The sequence below is a fragment of the Gadus macrocephalus genome, chromosome 8 (assembly GCF_031168955.1).
Source record: "Gadus macrocephalus chromosome 8, ASM3116895v1".
In the NCBI taxonomy this organism is placed as follows: domain Eukaryota; kingdom Metazoa; phylum Chordata; class Actinopteri; order Gadiformes; family Gadidae; genus Gadus; species Gadus macrocephalus.
This window is the reverse complement of record NC_082389.1, coordinates 6,882,375-6,901,395: the sequence shown is the minus strand read 5'-3', so window position 1 is coordinate 6,901,395 and position 19,021 is coordinate 6,882,375. Positions and strand designations below refer to the sequence as shown.

General features: G+C 43.7%; 1 protein-coding gene across 4 annotated transcripts; it reads left to right on the top strand.

Moving 5' to 3' along the window:
• The first annotated feature begins 128 nt into the window (after nucleotides 1–128).
• atp6v1h (ATPase H+ transporting V1 subunit H) lies at nucleotides 129–18,833 on the top strand. Of its 4 annotated transcripts, none has more exons than XM_060058428.1 (14): nucleotides 129–231; nucleotides 967–1,121; nucleotides 2,986–3,085; nucleotides 3,723–3,812; nucleotides 4,639–4,752; nucleotides 6,409–6,513; nucleotides 7,196–7,255; nucleotides 9,025–9,122; nucleotides 9,565–9,757; nucleotides 13,988–14,166; nucleotides 14,620–14,745; nucleotides 15,318–15,419; nucleotides 15,964–16,077; nucleotides 18,401–18,833. In XM_060058428.1, the coding sequence occupies exons 2-14, from the start codon at nucleotides 1,018–1,020 to the stop codon at nucleotides 18,468–18,470; spliced, it is 1,455 nt and encodes a 484-aa protein (XP_059914411.1). In that variant the 5' UTR covers nucleotides 129–231; nucleotides 967–1,017; the 3' UTR covers nucleotides 18,471–18,833. The 4 variants fall into 4 exon arrangements, with proteins under 4 accessions (XP_059914411.1, XP_059914413.1, XP_059914410.1 ...); XM_060058427.1 differs by having other exon boundaries at nucleotides 230–309; XM_060058429.1 differs by lacking the exon at nucleotides 129–231 and adding an exon at nucleotides 233–396.
• Nucleotides 18,834–19,021: the final 188 nt, after the last annotated feature.

The window sequence follows — 19,021 nt, the reverse complement described above, 5'->3', positions numbered from 1 at the left end:
CGTTTAAAAAGCAAGATGCAAACAATACCAAATAAAAGATTAAATTAAAACTGCTATGAATATTCTTAAAAAACATATGATAATGAAAGAATGCACAATAACATAACTATTTCCAACTTGCTTTTACCTCGGCCACTGGAGTAGTACTACAACATGTGATCTGGGTCACATGACAGAGCGTGACGCGCTATCGGTCAGCTGTCTTGTTCGCCGAATGAAGCCAAACTGTGTGTGAGTATGGGACATATGTCTCTCTTTTGTTCTCCTTTATGATTTACTAGTGAAATTACGGTTCGCATGTATGCCCGTGTATGTATATTGACATTGTGTTTTAATTAGACAGCGACGCTGTAGGTTTAGCAGCACCTAGCATGTGAACTCAGCCTTGCTATGCAGGTTAGCAGCAGGTCTTATGATTATTTCTATCGCCATCGTTGGGTAACCCACCGTCCCTAAGCGATCTAACGTATTTCACATAAACCCACTAGAGAGTCACACTGGTGCGACGTTACTGTGTGAAATGCTGCATTATTTCGTTGTGCGACAGGACTGTGTCAAGTCGTGACATTGGCTCTGTTAGCATGACCTAAAATCTAATATCTCTGAAGTTAGCTAGCAGTACACACGGATCATTCATCACACCCCCATGGCTGTTATTTTTGTACAGAATGAAAACTATTAGCGTTCAAATGTAATTCCTTAGCCATTCACATTAATTTGGTGATGTATTTATATAGGGGCCAGTCCTATGTGGTAAGCTATTCTCCAGAACCACTTGGAGATTATTTATTAAGGCTCTTTTCTATATATTAGATCTTCATCATGCAAATACTTTGCTTATATTGCATATATTACAAACAGTTCATGGGATTTGGATCCAAGTTCTTTGCACGAGATGCCATGATGAATACAGTGGACCTAGAATACTACCTTGGATTTATCGTTCTTGTTGCTGAATCCACCTAGGTGAAGTTCCATTTTAAACTAGACCCAGACTGCTAGATCAACTAAGACAAGATGGACATCCGAGGTGCTGTGGACGCGGCGGTCCCGACCAACATCATCGCTGCCAAGGCAGCAGAGGTTCGGGCCAATCAGGTCAACTGGCAGTCCTACCTCCAGTAAGTAGAAACCAGTAGCCTATACTGTTCCACATAGCATGGTCATTTGTTTATGTTTAACTCATGTTGGCGTTGAACTATTTCATGAAAACCTCAATTTCATCTTCTTTATTCCATGAAGTTTTTCTCCCCGCCAAAGCCAGTCAGATTTGTGCTTGAGTTTTGATGGCTCACATTCACCTCCATGCACACAGTCAACCCTAAAGGGGAAGCTAATGAGAAAAGGCAACAAATAGCTTGTTGTGAGTAGTAAACAGCTAGGGGTCTGGCTCAAAATATGCTTTACACTTTAGCCAGTAGGAGCTCCGCTTTGAGCCAGTGACTTTCCAGTTGTTAGGCCATCTCCCTTCTGAAGGGCTGGTTCCCATTTTCTCTACTGTTTAGCATGGCTGATTGAAGTACACACAGTCTTGTTACATGGTGTCCTTCTCTGACTATGGTTCAGTTTTTCTCAGTCTGTGACTGGTGACTCACTGTCCCAATGCTAATGGTGTGTTCCTCAATCCTCGGACGCCAGACTTCTGAGTCGAAAGTTGAAGATCTCCCAGATTTCTTGCGTCATTTCTCAGAGGCACATCCCCTTTTTGTCTTCTTCTTTTGGAATTCTGAGAGTAGACTGAGAGCAGTGATTACGCTCTCAACAAAATTGCTGCGCCTGTGAAGAGGTTTATTTTCTTTGTATTTGTACCACGTTGGTCATTTTAATGTTGATTTTAAATGCTCTTACACCCTTGATTACATTGCTACTTTATTCCGGTCGCATACATTGCATGGTCTTGCTGTGCGTGCAATACAACGTAAAGTTGTGTTGTTTGCTTTCGGGCTGGTTTGCTAAAGGGGCTTATGTAGCTATCAATAAACAACGACTAGCCAGTCACAATCACAAAGACGAACAGGAACGCTATAAATGCTCCGAGACCGGAAATTACGTCAAAAGTATAACTCGGAAGGCTGGCGTCAGAGGATTCAGGAACGCACCATTAACACTTCCTCATTTTGGCTGTACAGGCATACATGTGGTTTCCAAGCAGAATACAAGGACATTTAGGAATTGATTATTTTTTATTTTATCCATGTGAGAAAATTATGGAAAGGAATTTTATTTCATTGAAATATTCAACCCACTCTTAAAGAGCCTTCATATGAAATAAGGTTACATAAATAGAGAAATGGTTGCCTAGATGCCATTAACTCAACAGAAACAAAATATTATATAAATTAAAATACATTTGACACTTCTATCGCATATTCCATTTGACCTTCCCTGGCTTTGTTCCAAAACTAAATCCTACATCCTAGGATTCCTATTGCTCATTCATTTAACCCTCAAGAAGACGAGCAGGAAGAAAAAAAATTGCGTTAAAATGAGATAACTGAGCTGCTGAAGTGTATTTCAAAGCGACGTTCACCATTTATGATCACAGCGAATCACAACATTAAGACATTGCATTTTGCCTTGTCTAATAACATAGGCCTGATTGCAATCGGCAAATAACTTATTACATATAAGGGGAGGTGGCTACAAGGGAAAACATCTGGATATTTGGGAAGCAGCCAAGAGCTAACAACTAATGGAATGCTGCCCCTGTGTCTTTCTTTGAGAGGAAATCGTAAGATATTCACAGCAATTATAGAGTGGCTGTTAATGTACATTTGTCTTTTTGAGGTATATTTTCAACTGTATAAATGATCTTGCTTGGCAATTTATCAGAGCTATTACAATTGGCATAACACTTTGAATTGTGAGATAGCAATAGTAAATTGTCAATGTATATGTGTAACGTAACTTCGTATTAAAGCTTTAAATCAGTTTGTGTTTCAGAATCCATCTGACATTTTTGGTGGGAATATTGTTTTCTCACAGGGGTCAGATGATTTCTGCAGAAGACTGTGAGTTCATCAAGAAGTTTGAGGTGGCTCACTCTGAGGAGAAGCAGACCATCCTGACAAATGAAGGCCATCAGGTTCTGTGAATATTTCGTAATTATCTCTATTCTCTAATTCTCATATTTGCCTTCTATATTGTTGAATTTGGTCTTTCTACCCATCCAAAGAGTTTGCCCACAGAATGTTTCACCTTGACTATGACCAACCATCCCGGTTTCTGAGATAGTTTCTCAAGCAAGATATATATTACTTTATCTCTTGCTAACTAAGTTTTCTTCATATTGTACATTTAAACCTGCACTATGTTACTTTTCTACTGCAGCTGTTTACTCAATTAAAAACACTCTGTACTGGGAGCTTTTTCAAGAATAAAATGTGCCCATCCAGGAGTCAATCCAATCAGGGATTCTTTCTCTATAAAGGGTTTCATTCTGGTCCACGATCTCAGACTACAGTAACCGTAGCTACAACTCAACCACTAGAGGTTGCTAATGGTTAAACATACTGCAGATTTAAAAATGTTAGTCATTCTTCACACCAGAGACACCTCGCTTACATACAACAGCATACCAGTAACTTATGTCACTATTCCTGACCAATCCATGTTATTCTTGCACCTGTTGACCTTCGAATAAACCCTGCAATACGTGCACAATGGCATTAAAATGCATGCTTGTATTCCAGCTCATTTTGTTTTTCCTCCTATGTGCTCAGTGTGCCAAGACCTTCCTAAACCTGATGGCTCATATATCCAAGGAGCAAACAGTCCAGTACATCCTAACCTTGATCGATGACACCCTGCAGGTAAACACAAACGTCACTTAATGCTTTGTGACCTACAGCTCCACACTGTCGCTTGAACAAAGGTCTCTGATAGGGTCTCTGTTTCTTTGGCTTTATGCACTTTGCAGCTCGTTCTTGTAGCTCAATGTATTGATACTTGATACTTGATATCAGATTTATGTGATGCAAGTTGAATATACGTACGAGTGTATAACTACATGGCAGTTTGCATTCCTACTGAAAATAATGTATTGGTAAAACATGGCATATTACAGTCACGGCTGATAACTGTAATTTAATATAGCAGATTACACCTTGTGTCAGAGTTGGGTTAGCGTTTTGAAGTCCACAGACCTATACGTTTGTTGGCCTTTGATTTATGGGGGTGGCTTGATGTGTGTGTGTGAGAGAAACCTAAATTATTACTATTTGAAACAGTCAAGCGCTTTTATTTCGTCTATTGTGCGATAGAATGATAAAATCCGAAATTAAAAAGGCACTGTCAGCCCTCGGGCCCCTAGAGACAAAAGATGACATCGATTGAAGTTCATAAATAAGTGTTTTGGCAGGCCTAGCCGAGTGGAACTATCCGTGGTATTGGAAGGGGGATTCAATTATAGTATGTTTTTATTTTGTTGATCCTGATCGAAGCCCCTATGTCTGCATGAGTAAAGTTCAAGACAGGCTGTAGGAGTAATAATATTGCGCTCGGCTACTTGATGAGTAAAATTAGTGAGTTCTGAAATCCTTGATTTTATTTTCATGAATAAAAGCGTTGTTGTTTTTTTTCACAAATCGCCTCCTGTGCACACACACACACACACACAAGCCTTCTTAATGTCCTCAGGAAAACCATCAGAGGGTGAACATCTTCTTTGACTACGCCAAGAAGACCAAGAACACGGCCTGGTCCTACTTCCTGCCCATGCTCAACCGCCAGGACCTCTTCACCGTCCACATGGTGAGTCAGGGCCCTCGCCACGGCCCTTCCACGGTGCTATGGGCCCCACCACGGGGCTGTGGGCCCCAGCACGGGGCTGTGGGCCCCAGCACGGGGCTGTGGGCCCCACCACGGGGCTGTGGGCCCCACCACGGGGCTGTGCTGGGCCGTGAGATAGCTGTTGATGTCTGTGAGATGGCTGTTGATGTCTGAGGTCTGTCACACGCACACACAGACACGCACCCGCAAGCACCCGTATGCACGCACACAATCGCACAGAAAGAATGAGATGCAGAATTATATCACACGTTCCTACCTATGATGGTGAACTAAAGTGATGTGCGTATATCTGACTCATTCTTTCTCCGAAACTACTGACGTGGTCCACATGAGATACATTTTCAGTTTAGCTGATTCAATACTGACGACCATGTTATATCTGGTTCATATCAAATAATGAGTGGATATCGCTAATGACATTCATGCTCAATATGCCAAAATCAGCCAACCTCAGGATTAAGTTGAAATGAGCTCTCTGCTCAACTTATGCTTGTGACGGGAAGGGGGCTTGGCAGTTTCAAATGTGCATGCCAAGGTTATGCCATCATCTGAGTGTGACATTGAGACACTCTGGCTGGTGAGCTGAGGGAATTGCAAGTTTGGTGTTGTGATTGGATTCATCTAGCTGGGTCTCGCAATGCTAGAATGCAGCAGTAATTAAAAAGATTCAGAAATGTTTTGCCCACTCCTCTTCTCTGCAATGAACCGTTTCCAATCATGAAATAATTAATTCAATTATCAATAATTCCTCGCAAATCAGACTCCCCCATTTTCGACGAAAAAACAGGCAATTCGATTCCCCTGATGATGACAGATCTTTGAACCACGAGAGAGCCAACCTCACAGCCCCAATGCAAGTGATGGGGAGAGGCCGGCACCCATGCAGCTCAAACAACACTACCAGATGGCACCCCGCAGCCCCCCGCATACTGCCCCCATACTGCTTCTCCCGCCATGCAGACACTTTTTACTTGTTCCTTATAACGGCCCCCAGAAGTCCCACCACTCATACAGGATCATTCCATGAAAAACAAACCTTTTTCATGGAATGATTCATTTTATTTTAATGAGGCCCCTGTTCATCTTTGAATACATGTGGGTCAATTTGCCCTCAGCTGAAGTTGTGCCTGTAGCAAATGGGCTTCTGCCTCCCTGCATGGAGGCTGAGGGGAGATCACAGAAAGCCCTCGGCTTCTGTTTTGCAGCAGAATTGCAATTTGGTGGCGGAATTAGTAGGTGCAGGCAGCGTAGAGGACGAGAGGTGATTTGCATGTTGATGGGGGTCGTGGCTTTTCACTCTTCCTTTATTCCTTATTTTGTCATGCACAAATGAGGTCTGTAGGGTGACCTTGTGAATCGTTCGGACTCCCTGCTGTAGTCAATTCCCGCTTGGTTAAATATAATATGCGCATACAATTTAAATGCATGTTTATATTTGTGTTGTTTAGCGTGGTAGGAAAAATGTCATTCGTTATGTGGTTTCAGAAGCTGCTTTTTGTCAATATAAAGTCTAAATTGTCAAGACTTAGTATTGTGTCGTACTCTGGCAGTCAAACTGTTTATCATGTTTAAATGTTTTCATTGGTTGATGTTGGGTCCTCTCCCTTTTTTCTATAGGCTGCAAGGATCATTGCAAAGCTGGCAGCCTGGGGTCGTGAACTTATGGAGGGCAGTGACCTCAACTACTACTTCAACTGGATCAAAACTCAGCTCAGTTCCCAGGTAAATGCAGAGCCATGGGATTTGAGTGGGATCCTAACTTTTTACGAACAGCCTATGATTAAGAAAGCAGACCACAATATGAAACGGTATTTTCAATCATTGAATTCCTTAGTCATCTTTACAACCAGCCAAAAAAGGATGTTGACTCATTTAATTTTGTATCATGCCTCAACTTCACTGCAGTTTGAATTATCATAGGACCTTCACTATGTATTTAAAGTTTGGATGAATAAATCTTTATTTGTTTTGTACGTAACATCATATTTCTACATGCAGCAAGCTTCCTATTTAGAGGGATATCGTTGTCTTTTAAGCTGATAGCGGTAGAAACAATCCTACGCCACTTTAGAAATATAAACATGAAGATCAGCCCTGGCTTGTTGTGATGCGTTTCTTGTTTTGATGTCTGATAGGTTTCAATTATGAAGCACTTTGCAACACACTGGTGTGGAGGATGAGAAATTACTTAAAAGGGGATTTGTCTTTTGCTTTTACCTAGTAAACATAAATCGGCCTATTTATTTCCCCCAAAGCAGCAAATGTATCCTTTGTTTCCCTGAAAGGCACCGGGGGGGTTATTTATTTATTATTTATTTATTTATTTAATGTGTCTTATATAAGCGGCACTGCTGCTGAAAGTGGTGAGATGTATGAGCCATCTCTGTTTTGTATCTCCTGGTAGAACCTTCATGGTACAGGTCCTGAATCAGGCCTTGGCGCAGGGACTATTTCCCCCAGTGAAGTGAGTATGAATGGAGTAGGTCACCTTAAGAGGCCCGGATGCTTCCCCCCCCCCCTCTGCCCCATGACCTCGATGGGGAGGGGAGGGTCTGTGCAAGCTGGCTTCTGTGGGCTCTCTTCTACCTTCTCCCCCTACACTCTCTCTCACCCTCCCATCCGGTCATTACCACTTCATTCTTCTCACTTGTATCTCCCTCCAGCTGCTTTTCCTTTTGGAGCCCCAGGCTTAAGTGAACCACATGTAGGGTACGGCACAATCCCTGCCAAAAAATCGTGAGCAACAATTACTTTGCGAGCGTGCGCGAATCACACTGCCGTGTGCCCGATGTGAGCCCTTCTAGTGCATCGCTGCGTGGTATTTCTCAGCCCGCCAGAGCAATGATGATATACCCTGCGAAAAGAAAATCATTCATTGAGCGCGCACATGGAGTGAAGCACCAAGAAACTGCGACCCCCTTGCACGCAAATGATGACTTTGCCCTCGTGCTCTAGAAAAATGCTAGTATATTTGTTCTGAATAAACAAAAAGGTTAGAGCACCCAATCCCACTTAGGGATACAAAAAAATTAACATTGTCAGCTCCGCCCACTCAGTGCTAAAAGAAAAACCTGTGCGAGCACAAAAAATATCAGAGCGAGCAGGAAAACAATTTTGAGCACGAGAGCAACGACAGCATTTGTGCCTATGGCGGAGTCGGTTGTGTGCTGCTTCACTTAGTTTTTTTGCATGCTTGATAAATGATTTCCTCTTTGCAGGCTTTACGATCACTCCCGCGGGCAGAGAATTACCCCGCGCGAATACAGGGAAAAGTGCTCTCCATAATGGTGTGCACGGATTTGTCAGATGTGCGTGTGCAATTAGCGGAGCGTTTTATTTTTTTTGCCAATGATCTAGTGCAGCAGTACTGCTTTAGTCTGCCAGATACAGTGTGGAAGTGTCCATTAAGACAGCATGGTGTTGGCTGCCACCGGTTAGGCTGTGATCCCCAAGTGCAAATTGCATGTCTTTAAGCAAGTGCTCCCTAATGCTTAATTGCCTATAGTGCATGCAGGGACCCCACTTTGGCCCAGAAATACACGGAACACTCGACACGGGAGAAGCATTCGCCGCTGCAACGGCACCAGTAGTCTCTTCATAGGACTTTTAAGACGGCATTGATTTCCTGTACAGTTGATATCCCAAAAACCTGCTGATGCCACGTAATCAACTTTGCGCTCTCTCTCACTCTTTCTTTTCTCTAACCAGTTTCTCCTCCTTATAGCCCTCCTTCCTTTTCCCTTTTCCGCCTGCCAGACCCAAGTTGTGTGCACATTAATCTAAGCCTTTCTCTCTTCTCAAGCTGCTCTACTCTAATCTCGCGTACCATTCACGTTTTCTCTTCCTGCTCAGGTGTGCTGGGACCTCCTCCTTCCCCACACTCTCTCGTTTCTCTTTTGTGTGTATCTGCGTCCGTCTGTGTGTGTGTGTGTGCGCGCGCAATCTAGCATGTGTCTACCCCTGCGCGCATGTGCAATGCCTTGTGTCAGGTCGGAGGTGGGAATGCCTTTCACAGACACGGTCTTAATCACTTTGTGCTGTCTCTGCCTGATATCCACCTTACCCCTTTCTCTGGAATGGTCTTGCTCTGTCGATACTAAACCTTTTACCACTATCACGTTCTGCCCGTCTCCCGCAAAGGCAACTCCGCCTAGCCCATCCCTTCTAAGTGTGTGTGTGTGTGTGTGTGTGTGTGTGTGTGTGTGTGTGTGTGTGTGTGTGTGTGTGTTGCAGAGCTCCCAGTATGTCCAGTGTGTGGCCGGGTGCTTGCAGCTCATGCTCAGGATCAACGAGTACAGGTTCGCCTGGGTGGAGGCTGACGGTGTAAACTGGTGAGCGCTACAGTTTGAAGCCTTCAGCAGCCGACCCTCATTGTTACTGTGGAGTTGGGTATTACAGAGAGTGTGTGCGGTGGGCCTCAGGATAAATGTCAAGCGTTTCCGTGATTGACATAGCACTTGCCCTTCTTTTGAAAGGGTGTTTGTATTCGTTGTACAGGTAGTCAAATATCATTCATGCCTACGCTATGCGTAAGACTTAAACTTTTTACACATGCATTGTGCAGGTGAATCAATAGCACTTTAAATTGAATGCCAGTTACTGAAAGGATAAAAGGAAACGAGCTTTAGGTACATTTCACGGAGTGTTAAATTGGGTTCACCCTCTCTATCCTTTTTTTATAATTTTCTTGCCGTGTGTGTGTGTGTGTGTGTGTGTGTGTGTGTGTGTGTGTGTGTGTGTGTGTGTGTGTGTGTCTTCTCTCTCCCCCGTCAGCATCACGGCCGTGCTGAGCAACAAGTGTGGCTTCCAGCTGCAGTACCAGATGATCTTCTGCGTGTGGCTGCTGGCCTTCAGCCCCCAGCTCTGCGAGCAGCTCCGGCGCTACAACGTGGTGCCGGCGCTCTCCGACATCCTGCAGGAGTCTGTCAAGGAGAAGGTCACGCGGATCATCCTGGCCGCCTTCCGGGTAAGGCGCCCGTCTATCCCAAATATCACTCTTTCAAGATGGAGTGGGCATGTTAAGTCAAAGTCAAAGGCAGCTTTAGTGCCAATTTCATCACATGTACCAGACATACAAAGGAATCAAAAGACGTTTCTCAGTATCCCGCTAGTACAGAGGTCTTCAACGTTTTCCAGGCCAAGGACCCCCAAACTGATGGAGAGCTGGAGCGGGGACCCCCTACCCTACTTACATATTGTATAAAATTGTGTTTTATATTAAACTGGTCCTATAGTGCCATGTATAAATGTACCTTGTTATTTTGCATTCAATACTAAGACATTCAAATAATACACAGGTTCATATATTCATGTTTTTATTTTAAACATGTGCAACGTACAGTGAGTAGGGTGACCATGCCACTGCCATTCATAAACATAGCATAACGTGATAAACTGATACCTGCCAAGATCAATAATGTCGGTCAATTGCATGTAATCATGCATAAAAGCTATTCAAATGGACATTTTTACAACATTAATGTGGAAACGAAAATTAGTGATGTCTTTCACTGTCTTTGTTAACACTACGTGAGTAGTCCGGTAACTTATCTACCCCAGCGTGTCCGGTTGCTAAGCAACGTCAACGTCTTTGGCTGACTATTTCACTGCTCTCTCCCAACAGTCTTCGCTGCTTACTCTCATCCAAATACGTATTGTTTGTGGCGGAGGAGGGGGTAGATATAAAGACCGGACGAGAAACTGACGTCACTGTGCTGTCCTTCTTCGTAATTGAACGAGCAGGCAGGGCTCTCATTAAAATCAAATACATAAAAAAATGTCGCAGCCAGCCCAGATGTGTCAGGTGTGCGCAAAAGACCGTACGTACATACGTACGTACGAACGTACGCTTACTACTTTAGTAAATGCCATATATATATAGTACATTCGGATCGCATTATAGGAAAAGATCTATTCCGATTAGAAATTGGATCAAAAGTGTCTACGTAAACACGGCTAGTGTGTTGGATTCATGTTAACCAAAACTTGCGCGACCCCCCCCCCCCCCCCCCCCTGCAGTACCTCTGCGGACCCCCTAGGGGTCGCGGATCCCCTGTTGAAGACCTCTGCACTAGTATATATATGTCGGGGATATGGTTGGGTCTTAATGCGTCTGGTAAATGGACTAAATGGACTGCATTTATATAGCGCTTTTTTAACCAGTGGCCACTCAAGGCGCTTCACAATATTATCCAACATTCACCCATTCATGCACACATTCACACACCGACGGCGGTGTAAAGCATGCAAGGCTACAGCAAGCGCGTCGGGAGCAGTTAGGGTGAGGTGTCCAGCTCATGGACACATAGACACTCGTTTGTTGGCGGTTGAGACGTTTGTTTGCAGAACACGAAGTGATGGGTCACGAGTAAGTCGTGCTTTTGTGTCAATATTCGTGCTCTGCATGTTTTGTTTCTAATTATCCTTCACTCTCATCACAGCAAATTCAGTCCGTGATGAACTCGTTTCGTAACAAAGTGAGGCCGACCGTGAAGAGGCACAGCCACATAAACACATTAATGCAATTTTATGGTGATGTTGCGTCTTTCTGCGACGCATGGACACGGCTCAGGTAGTCTGTTGGGCATTAAGTGTAGTCCTAAAAGCAGTGCTCCGTTCCCCGCTCGGCTATTTGCAGATAATTAATTCTCCCTTTCCATGCCTCTTGTCAGGAATATATTAGAGGCCATGGCACAATTCGTCTCTTTCTGCTAAATGGATATTTTATTTGCTTATTTGATGTCCAAGACTGAAAACGTGGGCAATCAAAATAGAGACAAAAGTTGTCAGTATAAGCTGTGAATGAGAGGTTTTCATTTTTTGTTTTTGTTTTGAAGAACAGGATTTGTGTAAAAGAATTGCAGTGTTGTTTTTTTTCCTTTTTTGATTATTACATTTTCGACGATGACCACAGTCGTGCCGCTGGTTTCGATGTCGGTTGCTCAGCACAGCTCAGTGCCCCTTTGTGACTCAGCTTAGTTAAACACTTCCACGGTTTGGTGCTGTTTCACGCACCAGCTCCCAGCGCTGTGACCAGCTCCGTAACTATGCATCACATCATTCCATCAGAGTGGTTATTTTATACAAAGTACTATATCCGGTTTTTAAGAGAGGGTTTCGATTTAAAGGTTGTATCAGCGATGTTGGGTGACGTCACTTCTGTCGGTATTTGAAGTGAGATCCCAAACAACCAGAGCCAGCTCGCCCCTCCCTCCCGTGTTTCGTGCATCCAGTAAAAACAATCATGAACTCAGTGCAAAACCCCACCACACCCACCCCTTGCCAGTGATTGGAACACTATTTATTTTGGTTTTGAGTGGTTGGTAGTACCATTTGTTTTTGCGTACGATCTCTGAGCACAGGCTGCCTACAGAGATGTGTTTTTTTGGACGGCCTGCTTATGGGGCGGGCAGCCAGCGGATCGAGAGGAAAGATCAGATGAATGTGATCATTTATGTTTCGGCCTAGCATCGCTGATACAACCTTTTAGGAGAGGGTGTAAGTTTAAGAGAGGTTTTTCACTGGTCGGGAGAGTGTGTGGAACATTTAAATTGTAAATTAAGCATTTTTATTCTACTTCATTTAAGATTGCTCGATTGTGATTGGCTGGGAGGGGTGCATTAATCCGGCATATTGCCCGCTGACTTGTCGGTTCTACTTGCTGCTGACTGAGCACAGTAGATTGTATCGTTTTCTATCTTCTTCTTTGTTATAGCCTACATTTATTGCAAATAAAAATTATTTGGAATTAGTGAGTGCATGTTTGATCGATCGTCATTAAAGCTGACTTGATACGAATGTAGCAACTACATTATTAAACTAGTGATCAGATGCAGCCTTGTGTGGTTGCTATAGAAACGAGTTACCTACAGCTGAGCTAACGTTATTCACTAGTTCTAAAGGGAACTACTTTTCGAGGGAGATGAACTTAAACAGAGTATACATTTAATAAGCATGCAATACGAATAAGGGAAAGGCTAATTATTAAAGTATTTGAATTGTTTTATGTTGTCCGGCGAGAAGTAGAATAAACTGAATAATCACCTCAAGGCAGGGCAATAAACAGTTTGATATGCCCGGCTCGTGGAAGGTAAGCCGTCCACGAGCCGGGCATATCAAACTGTTTATTGCCCTGCCTCTCTGTGATTATTCCTTACATATTTCCAAAAGTTGGTCCTGCTTTTGGTAGTCTTGTCTTTTGGAGGGTGTAATTGCTTGGGGTCTAATCAGCATGCCATATCAGAACCCTCTGCTCCCCACTGCTAAATGACTGATTTATGTTGATTATAGTACTTCGGGTGTATTTCAAGGTTTCGCACACAATTATTGAGAATGCAATGATTAAAAGAAATCATATCCAGCTTCCTAACCCCAAATCCAATCCTCTAGTATGTACCGTTCATGTCGTTAAAAACTTAAATACGAATTTCAATCTGCCTCCGGTCTGCAGTGTCTAGTGCGTCCTTAACAGCAGAGGGTGTGAGCTTTTATAATGCAGTTTCATCATAGCTCTGCCCGGAGTGGTGGTTTTCCTTCTCTGCCGTTGCTTAGTCTATCTGACTCTTTGTGTCTGTGTTGAATGCTCGAAACACCAGCCGGGCTCCTGAAGAGCCATGGAATCTGCATACAATGAGGCAACTGCAAACATATTCCCCATAGTGCATTCAACTCTTGCTTTTTTTTCTGTTTTCAGTCTTACAAATACAAATGTTGTTTTGGAGGCATGAATCTGAATAGTGCATATTTTTTTAAATATACCTTTTATTCTCTGCACTGTGAGAAAACATCTATATTTATGTCTTTGTATTTCGACCCTTTCAATCCCACTCACAGTTCTATGTTTTTTCTGAATGGAAAATGGACTGCATTTCTATAGTGCTTTTATCCAAAGCGCTTTACAATATTGCCACAATATTGAAACTCATGCACACATTCACACACCGACGACGGAGTCAACCATGCAAGGCAACAGCCAGCTCCTCGGGGGCAGTTAGGGTTAGGTGCCTTGCTCAGGGACACCTCCGATACTAGGAGGAGCCGGGGATCGAACTAGCGACCTTGCGGTGACCAGTCATAGCCGCTCTACCTCCTGAGCTACCGCCGCTGAACTCTGAACCCTCAAACTTTTACAGAGTTGGTTCATTATCGCATTTGTATCGTTTTGTAGTGACTGACTTCTGAGCGCGCTCCCTCCCAGAACGTGCTGGAGAAGTCCGGCGAGAAGGAGACCCGCCAGGAGTACGCCCTGGCCATGATCCAGTGCAAGGTCCTCAAGCAGCTGGAGAACCTGGACCAGCAGAAGTACGACGACGAGGACATCTCGGAGGACATCAAGTTCCTCCTGGAGAAGCTGGGAGAGAGCGTGCAGGACCTCAGGTGACCGTCAGACCCCTGGCTCAGACCCCTCCATGGCTCTCACTCCGCCAGTCGTCCTCTGCAGCCCTTGGGTTGCTCTATGTCATAACCAATAGGCTCTTCTTTGAGACTTGGGTTTGATGCTTGTTTTTTGTTTTTTTTGGTATTAATATATTTTAATTGTTATTAAAACTTCTTGGGGTTTTATGCAATTTCTAAGATTGTATAAGCTTCCCTTTGTTTTGAATTTAGTGTGACTAGTTTTAAAACTTCTAGATTAGTAGTTTTAATCTGTTGTTTTAAAGGTGCAGTGTGCGGAATTGGGTGGCATCTAGCAGTTTTAGGATTTCAACCACCTAAATTATAGGCGGTTGAAAACGGCTCCTTTTAACAATAACAAGTGGGCTCTATGAGACTCGCGTGCACCATTCCTTCCTCACCTCTCTGTTCTGTATTTGTTTTTCCATCCATTAGCTCGTTTGACGAGTACAGCTCGGAGCTGAAGTCGGGTCGTCTTGAGTGGAGCCCGGTGCACAAGTCTGAGAAGTTCTGGCGGGAGAACGCCGTCCGCCTGAACGAGAAGAACTACGAGCTCCTCAAGTAAGCTTACTTGTATTGCTTGTAGAACACGTGACCCCCTTTTGTTTCAATTTGGGAGATGTCGTGTCACAACTTCCATCTAGCCGACATTAAACCATAAATACACCTAATAATATTTCCTTCATATGACCGGTGTGTAGTTGAACAGTTGGCTGTCTCAATGAGACATGGCAGGAGTATTGCTTTTCAGCCAAACCCTACCTGTAGAGCTACGGCTACAATGCAGAGACAATGCCCTGGCCTTGCCAGCGGCTAGCTGGTCCAGATGAAACTATTTCATCAAGCAGAAAATTCCATTAACGCAAGATCTCAGGCTGGAAAACAAATCAGTTTGGGGACTGGGGAGGCGGGGGACTATGACAACGGCCCCTAGGTGATGGAAGAACACTCCGTCTCTGTCTCTCTCTTGTCTTTCTGTGTGTGTCCCTCTCTCTCTCTCTGTGATTTGTATATGGCTGTCTCTCTGTGTCTCCGAGCACCTATTGATCCGTCTGATTTATCTTGTATGTGACCAGAGTTTGATGAGAGGATTGTGTTTAGCATGGCTCTACTGATGAACACCTCTCCCTCAGGATCCTCACCCGGCTGCTGGAGGTGTCCGACGACCCCCAGGTCATCGCCGTGGCAGCCCACGACGTCGGGGAGTACGTGCGCCACTACCCACGTGGGAAACGGTACTGTTTTCTAGTTTCAGCAGTGGTACCCCATTATCACTCCTATTTTGCTCGTACAAGAGTTTCATCACCGCTCCATCCTAAAGAGGCCTGCCCGACCCTCAGGGCTTTTTTCTAAGTGTCAAAAGAAAAGTTTGAGGCAAATTTTATCGAAAAATATTGCACACGGAAAGACCGGCACGAAAGGTTTAGTCGTCGCGAAGATCAATTGTCCAAGAGAAATCAATCACGGAAATAAGGATATCGCCGTTGCGCAACGATTTCCTCAGTTGGCTGAGCGGTGGTTTCACGACGACGATCTGACCTTGGAGATCTCCTTCTCAGTGTCTTTGTGCAGACACTGCAGAGCAGTGTTACTCTCTCCCGGCCCACACCTGAAAGTTTTCCCCATCAGCAACCTCTGGCAGACTTTACCGTACACCGTCGTCCAGACAGGGCATCACAATGTGTCCACTGTGTCTGTCTCTCTGTCTCTCTGTCTCACTGTCCGTCTCACTGTCTCTCTCTCTTGTCGTTGTCCCCCCCCCCCCCCCCCCCTGTGCAGAGTGATCGAGCAGCTGGGAGGGAAGCAGCTGGTGATGAATCACATGCACCATGAGGACCAGCTCGTCCGCTACAACGCCTTGCTGGCCGTGCAGAAGCTGATGGTCCACAACTGGTATGTACTGTTATGTTTTGGGAGCTGGTATGTACTGTTATGTTGTGGGAGCTGCTATGTACAATGATTGTGGGGATATTAAGGATGTAATGTTTGTGGTATGTATGTGGGGATAACTGGTTTGCATGCATGTATGTGGGGGTAACTGTTTATTATTTTTGTTTGAATTGACTTTTTGAATTGATTTTATGTGCCTTTTTCTTTCTTGAGTTGGTTTCCTGCCTCCGGGAAACTATTTGTTTTAGCCCCAGAAAGCCGCTCACCGCACGGTGCCACTGTTAAGGGAATAATCTCATTGGGATGCAGGCCATGGCCTTCTCACTCGAGCAAAGGCCTGTTTTCCATTTGTTCCCTTTGCTGGTTCAAGATAACAATTACCAAGGGATAGGAGAAAGTCAGGTGGTACTTCCTGATAAAGTTTTCCTCAAAACAAAAGCCCTGTTCTACAAAGAAGAAATACAGTCCCTGCTTCTCTTAGACTATGAAAGCTGAAGTGTCGACGTCCGTCGTAAACAAATATGCCTCCCTCGACAAACTCTCAAGGATGCTTGAAAATCGATGGAAGAATTTATATTATTTCCTCACATTGCAGAGATTAAAAGTTTTTTTTTTTAGTACGAGTCATAAGTGGCCATGGAGTGATTGAATTGCAGGGCGTCCAACACTGCAGCATGTAACCAATGACGAGTGAAGATTAAATACAGATATATAGATAACAGAGACACTTAAAATGCAGCGCAGGTGTTTAAACTAGGAGCTCTTCTGCCATGCACGATGTGCCTGCATACATATCTGAAGCTACGAGATAGATATTCAGTTTTAATGGATATTGATTCATAAAATTAATGAATTCTTTATTCCTCATATTATCGTTTTCCTGCTGAGCTGAGCCTTTAACTGACCGCATGTCAAATGGACTGACAGGGCAACATAACGTCCAACGCTTTGCCATCATTGATGGATATGAAGTGCAGGATCGATGGAATGATTGATTGCATGTCGAATATCGATCTTCTCTCTAAATGCTCAAATTGAGTCACTCCTTTGTTATTATTGTTTTCAACCTTGTTTTCTCCCTTAAGCGGGGTTTGAGCTGACTACTCGAGATCATTTCAGTTCTTGCCAGTTTCCCCCCCTCAGCACGACGCAGAACACCTTGCTCACCATTTCACCTTGTGTGGGCTGTCATTGCTTCTGAAAGGCTCCTCTGACGCTCCTTATTATAAAGGATGCCGATGCCATGACAACTGTAGACGGTGAATGTCTGAATTGAATGGCTATTGTGAACCATCATGTCTTTTTCGAGCAGCCTCCAAGGAGAAAGTTTTAATTTTTTAAACTTTTATGATTAAGTTTTATGTGCTTAATTGTTGTGGTTCGGCAATGAACCTGGTGGGCTGCTTAAAGGCCAGGGGGTCAATTGGGGAGAAAACAGTTCTCGTTTCAGTTTATGTCCTTGGTCGGAATCTTCTCAAATTGGTTTGAAAAGGAAAATACTTTCAAGAGATTTCTGTGATTTAATTGTTCAACGTTAATGGTAAATCGTTTGCCTTGAAAGCTGTGATCTTGGGTTTGTACGTGTGTTGATTGCGATTTCTCTCAAAACTCTGAACTAGGTAGAAGTGAAAAGCTCTTGACCTGGTCTCAGCTCTATGTATTATCCCATTAAGGCCATAGTGCTCAAATTAAAATCAATTAGAAAAATAACCCAACGCGAAAGAGTGGTTGTCTTTGTCATACCTTGTCGTGTTCCAAGGTTTTTCTGAGGATTTTAAATATAATATCTCTTGTACCTTGGGGTTTTTATAGTAATGATTGTATGATTATTAATAATTAGACCATAAGACCATAGCACATAATACAAAAAAAACAAGGTCCATGTATTCTATTCTGTGCTATGCTTGTGTGAGCCTTTCGAAAATCATGGAAAAAAACATAACTTTAGCCTTTATTGACCTTTTATATTTTAAGATGGCAGATCTGTAAATGTCATATATAGGATACCTATCAATGTGACATTTAGGCATGATCCCATTTTATAATCTCAAGGCAAAAAATACAACGCTTTGCAAATATCATCGGATATTCTATTTGAAACTAATTTGAGGGGCAATTGAATTTCTTTGTCATTTCAAATATTGTGTTTGCCTCTTCAAACGATATATCTGCAAATATATTGACATTTGCAAATATTCTTTATCTTTTTGTAATTCATCGAAACGTGCAACATCTCGGTGCAGAGGTAGAACCACCAGTCCCTCTACTCATGTGTTGCGTCCGATTACTTATGCACGTTGTTGTTGTTGTTGTCTTTCCCTCACAGGGAGTACTTGGGCAAACAACTGCAGTCCAGCGATCAGCAGCAAGCCCAAGCCGTGGCAGCGAGGAGCTGAGTCAACGGTCGCCATGGATATTTATGCGTAGGGGCGTCCGCGGATGACTGTGTTTCTGTGTATGTGAAGAGCCCTCGCTGTCGTCGTAATAAGCAACCGTTTATTCATTCCATTTCGTGTGGGGAGAGGCAGGGGAAAGGGGTGTGCACCGCGCCTCTCTCTCTCTCTCTCTCTCTCTCCCTCAACCCGCCCGACCCGTCTCTCTGGGCTCTGGTTTCTGGGTGTCAGCTCCCCTCGTGCTATGTGTTGTGCAGTGATTGAAGTAGCACTCGATGTCTGTGATTATCTTAAAATGGTTAAAGAGTTATTTAAGTCTTGTGTATATTTGTGTGCGTTCATTACAATAAAGAAGCTTCTATGGTGTGTTTGCGTTTTTGTTTAGACTGACACAGCTAGTGAAAGTGAAAGTTGCTTTCGCTATCTCTGATCCGCAAAGATACAGCGGTCTATTGCAATATTACAAAAGTTTTACAAAAGTAGGTGGTGGGAATATAAAACCACCTCATCAATCTTATGGGAGCTGTTCAAGTAAACTCCCAGTAGTCATACCA

Bases quoted from the DNA above. Each gene is read 5' to 3' on its own strand.
- atp6v1h (XM_060058428.1), top strand. From the start codon at position 1,018: ATGGACATCCGAGGTGCTGTGGACGCGGCGGTCCCGACCAACATCATC. The intron at 3,086-3,722 runs GTTCTGTGAATA...CTATGTGCTCAG, and splicing joins TGACAAATGAAGGCCATCAG to TGTGCCAAGACCTTCCTAAA. The intron at 7,256-9,024 runs GTGAGTATGAAT...TGTGTGTTGCAG, and splicing joins GGACTATTTCCCCCAGTGAA to AGCTCCCAGTATGTCCAGTG.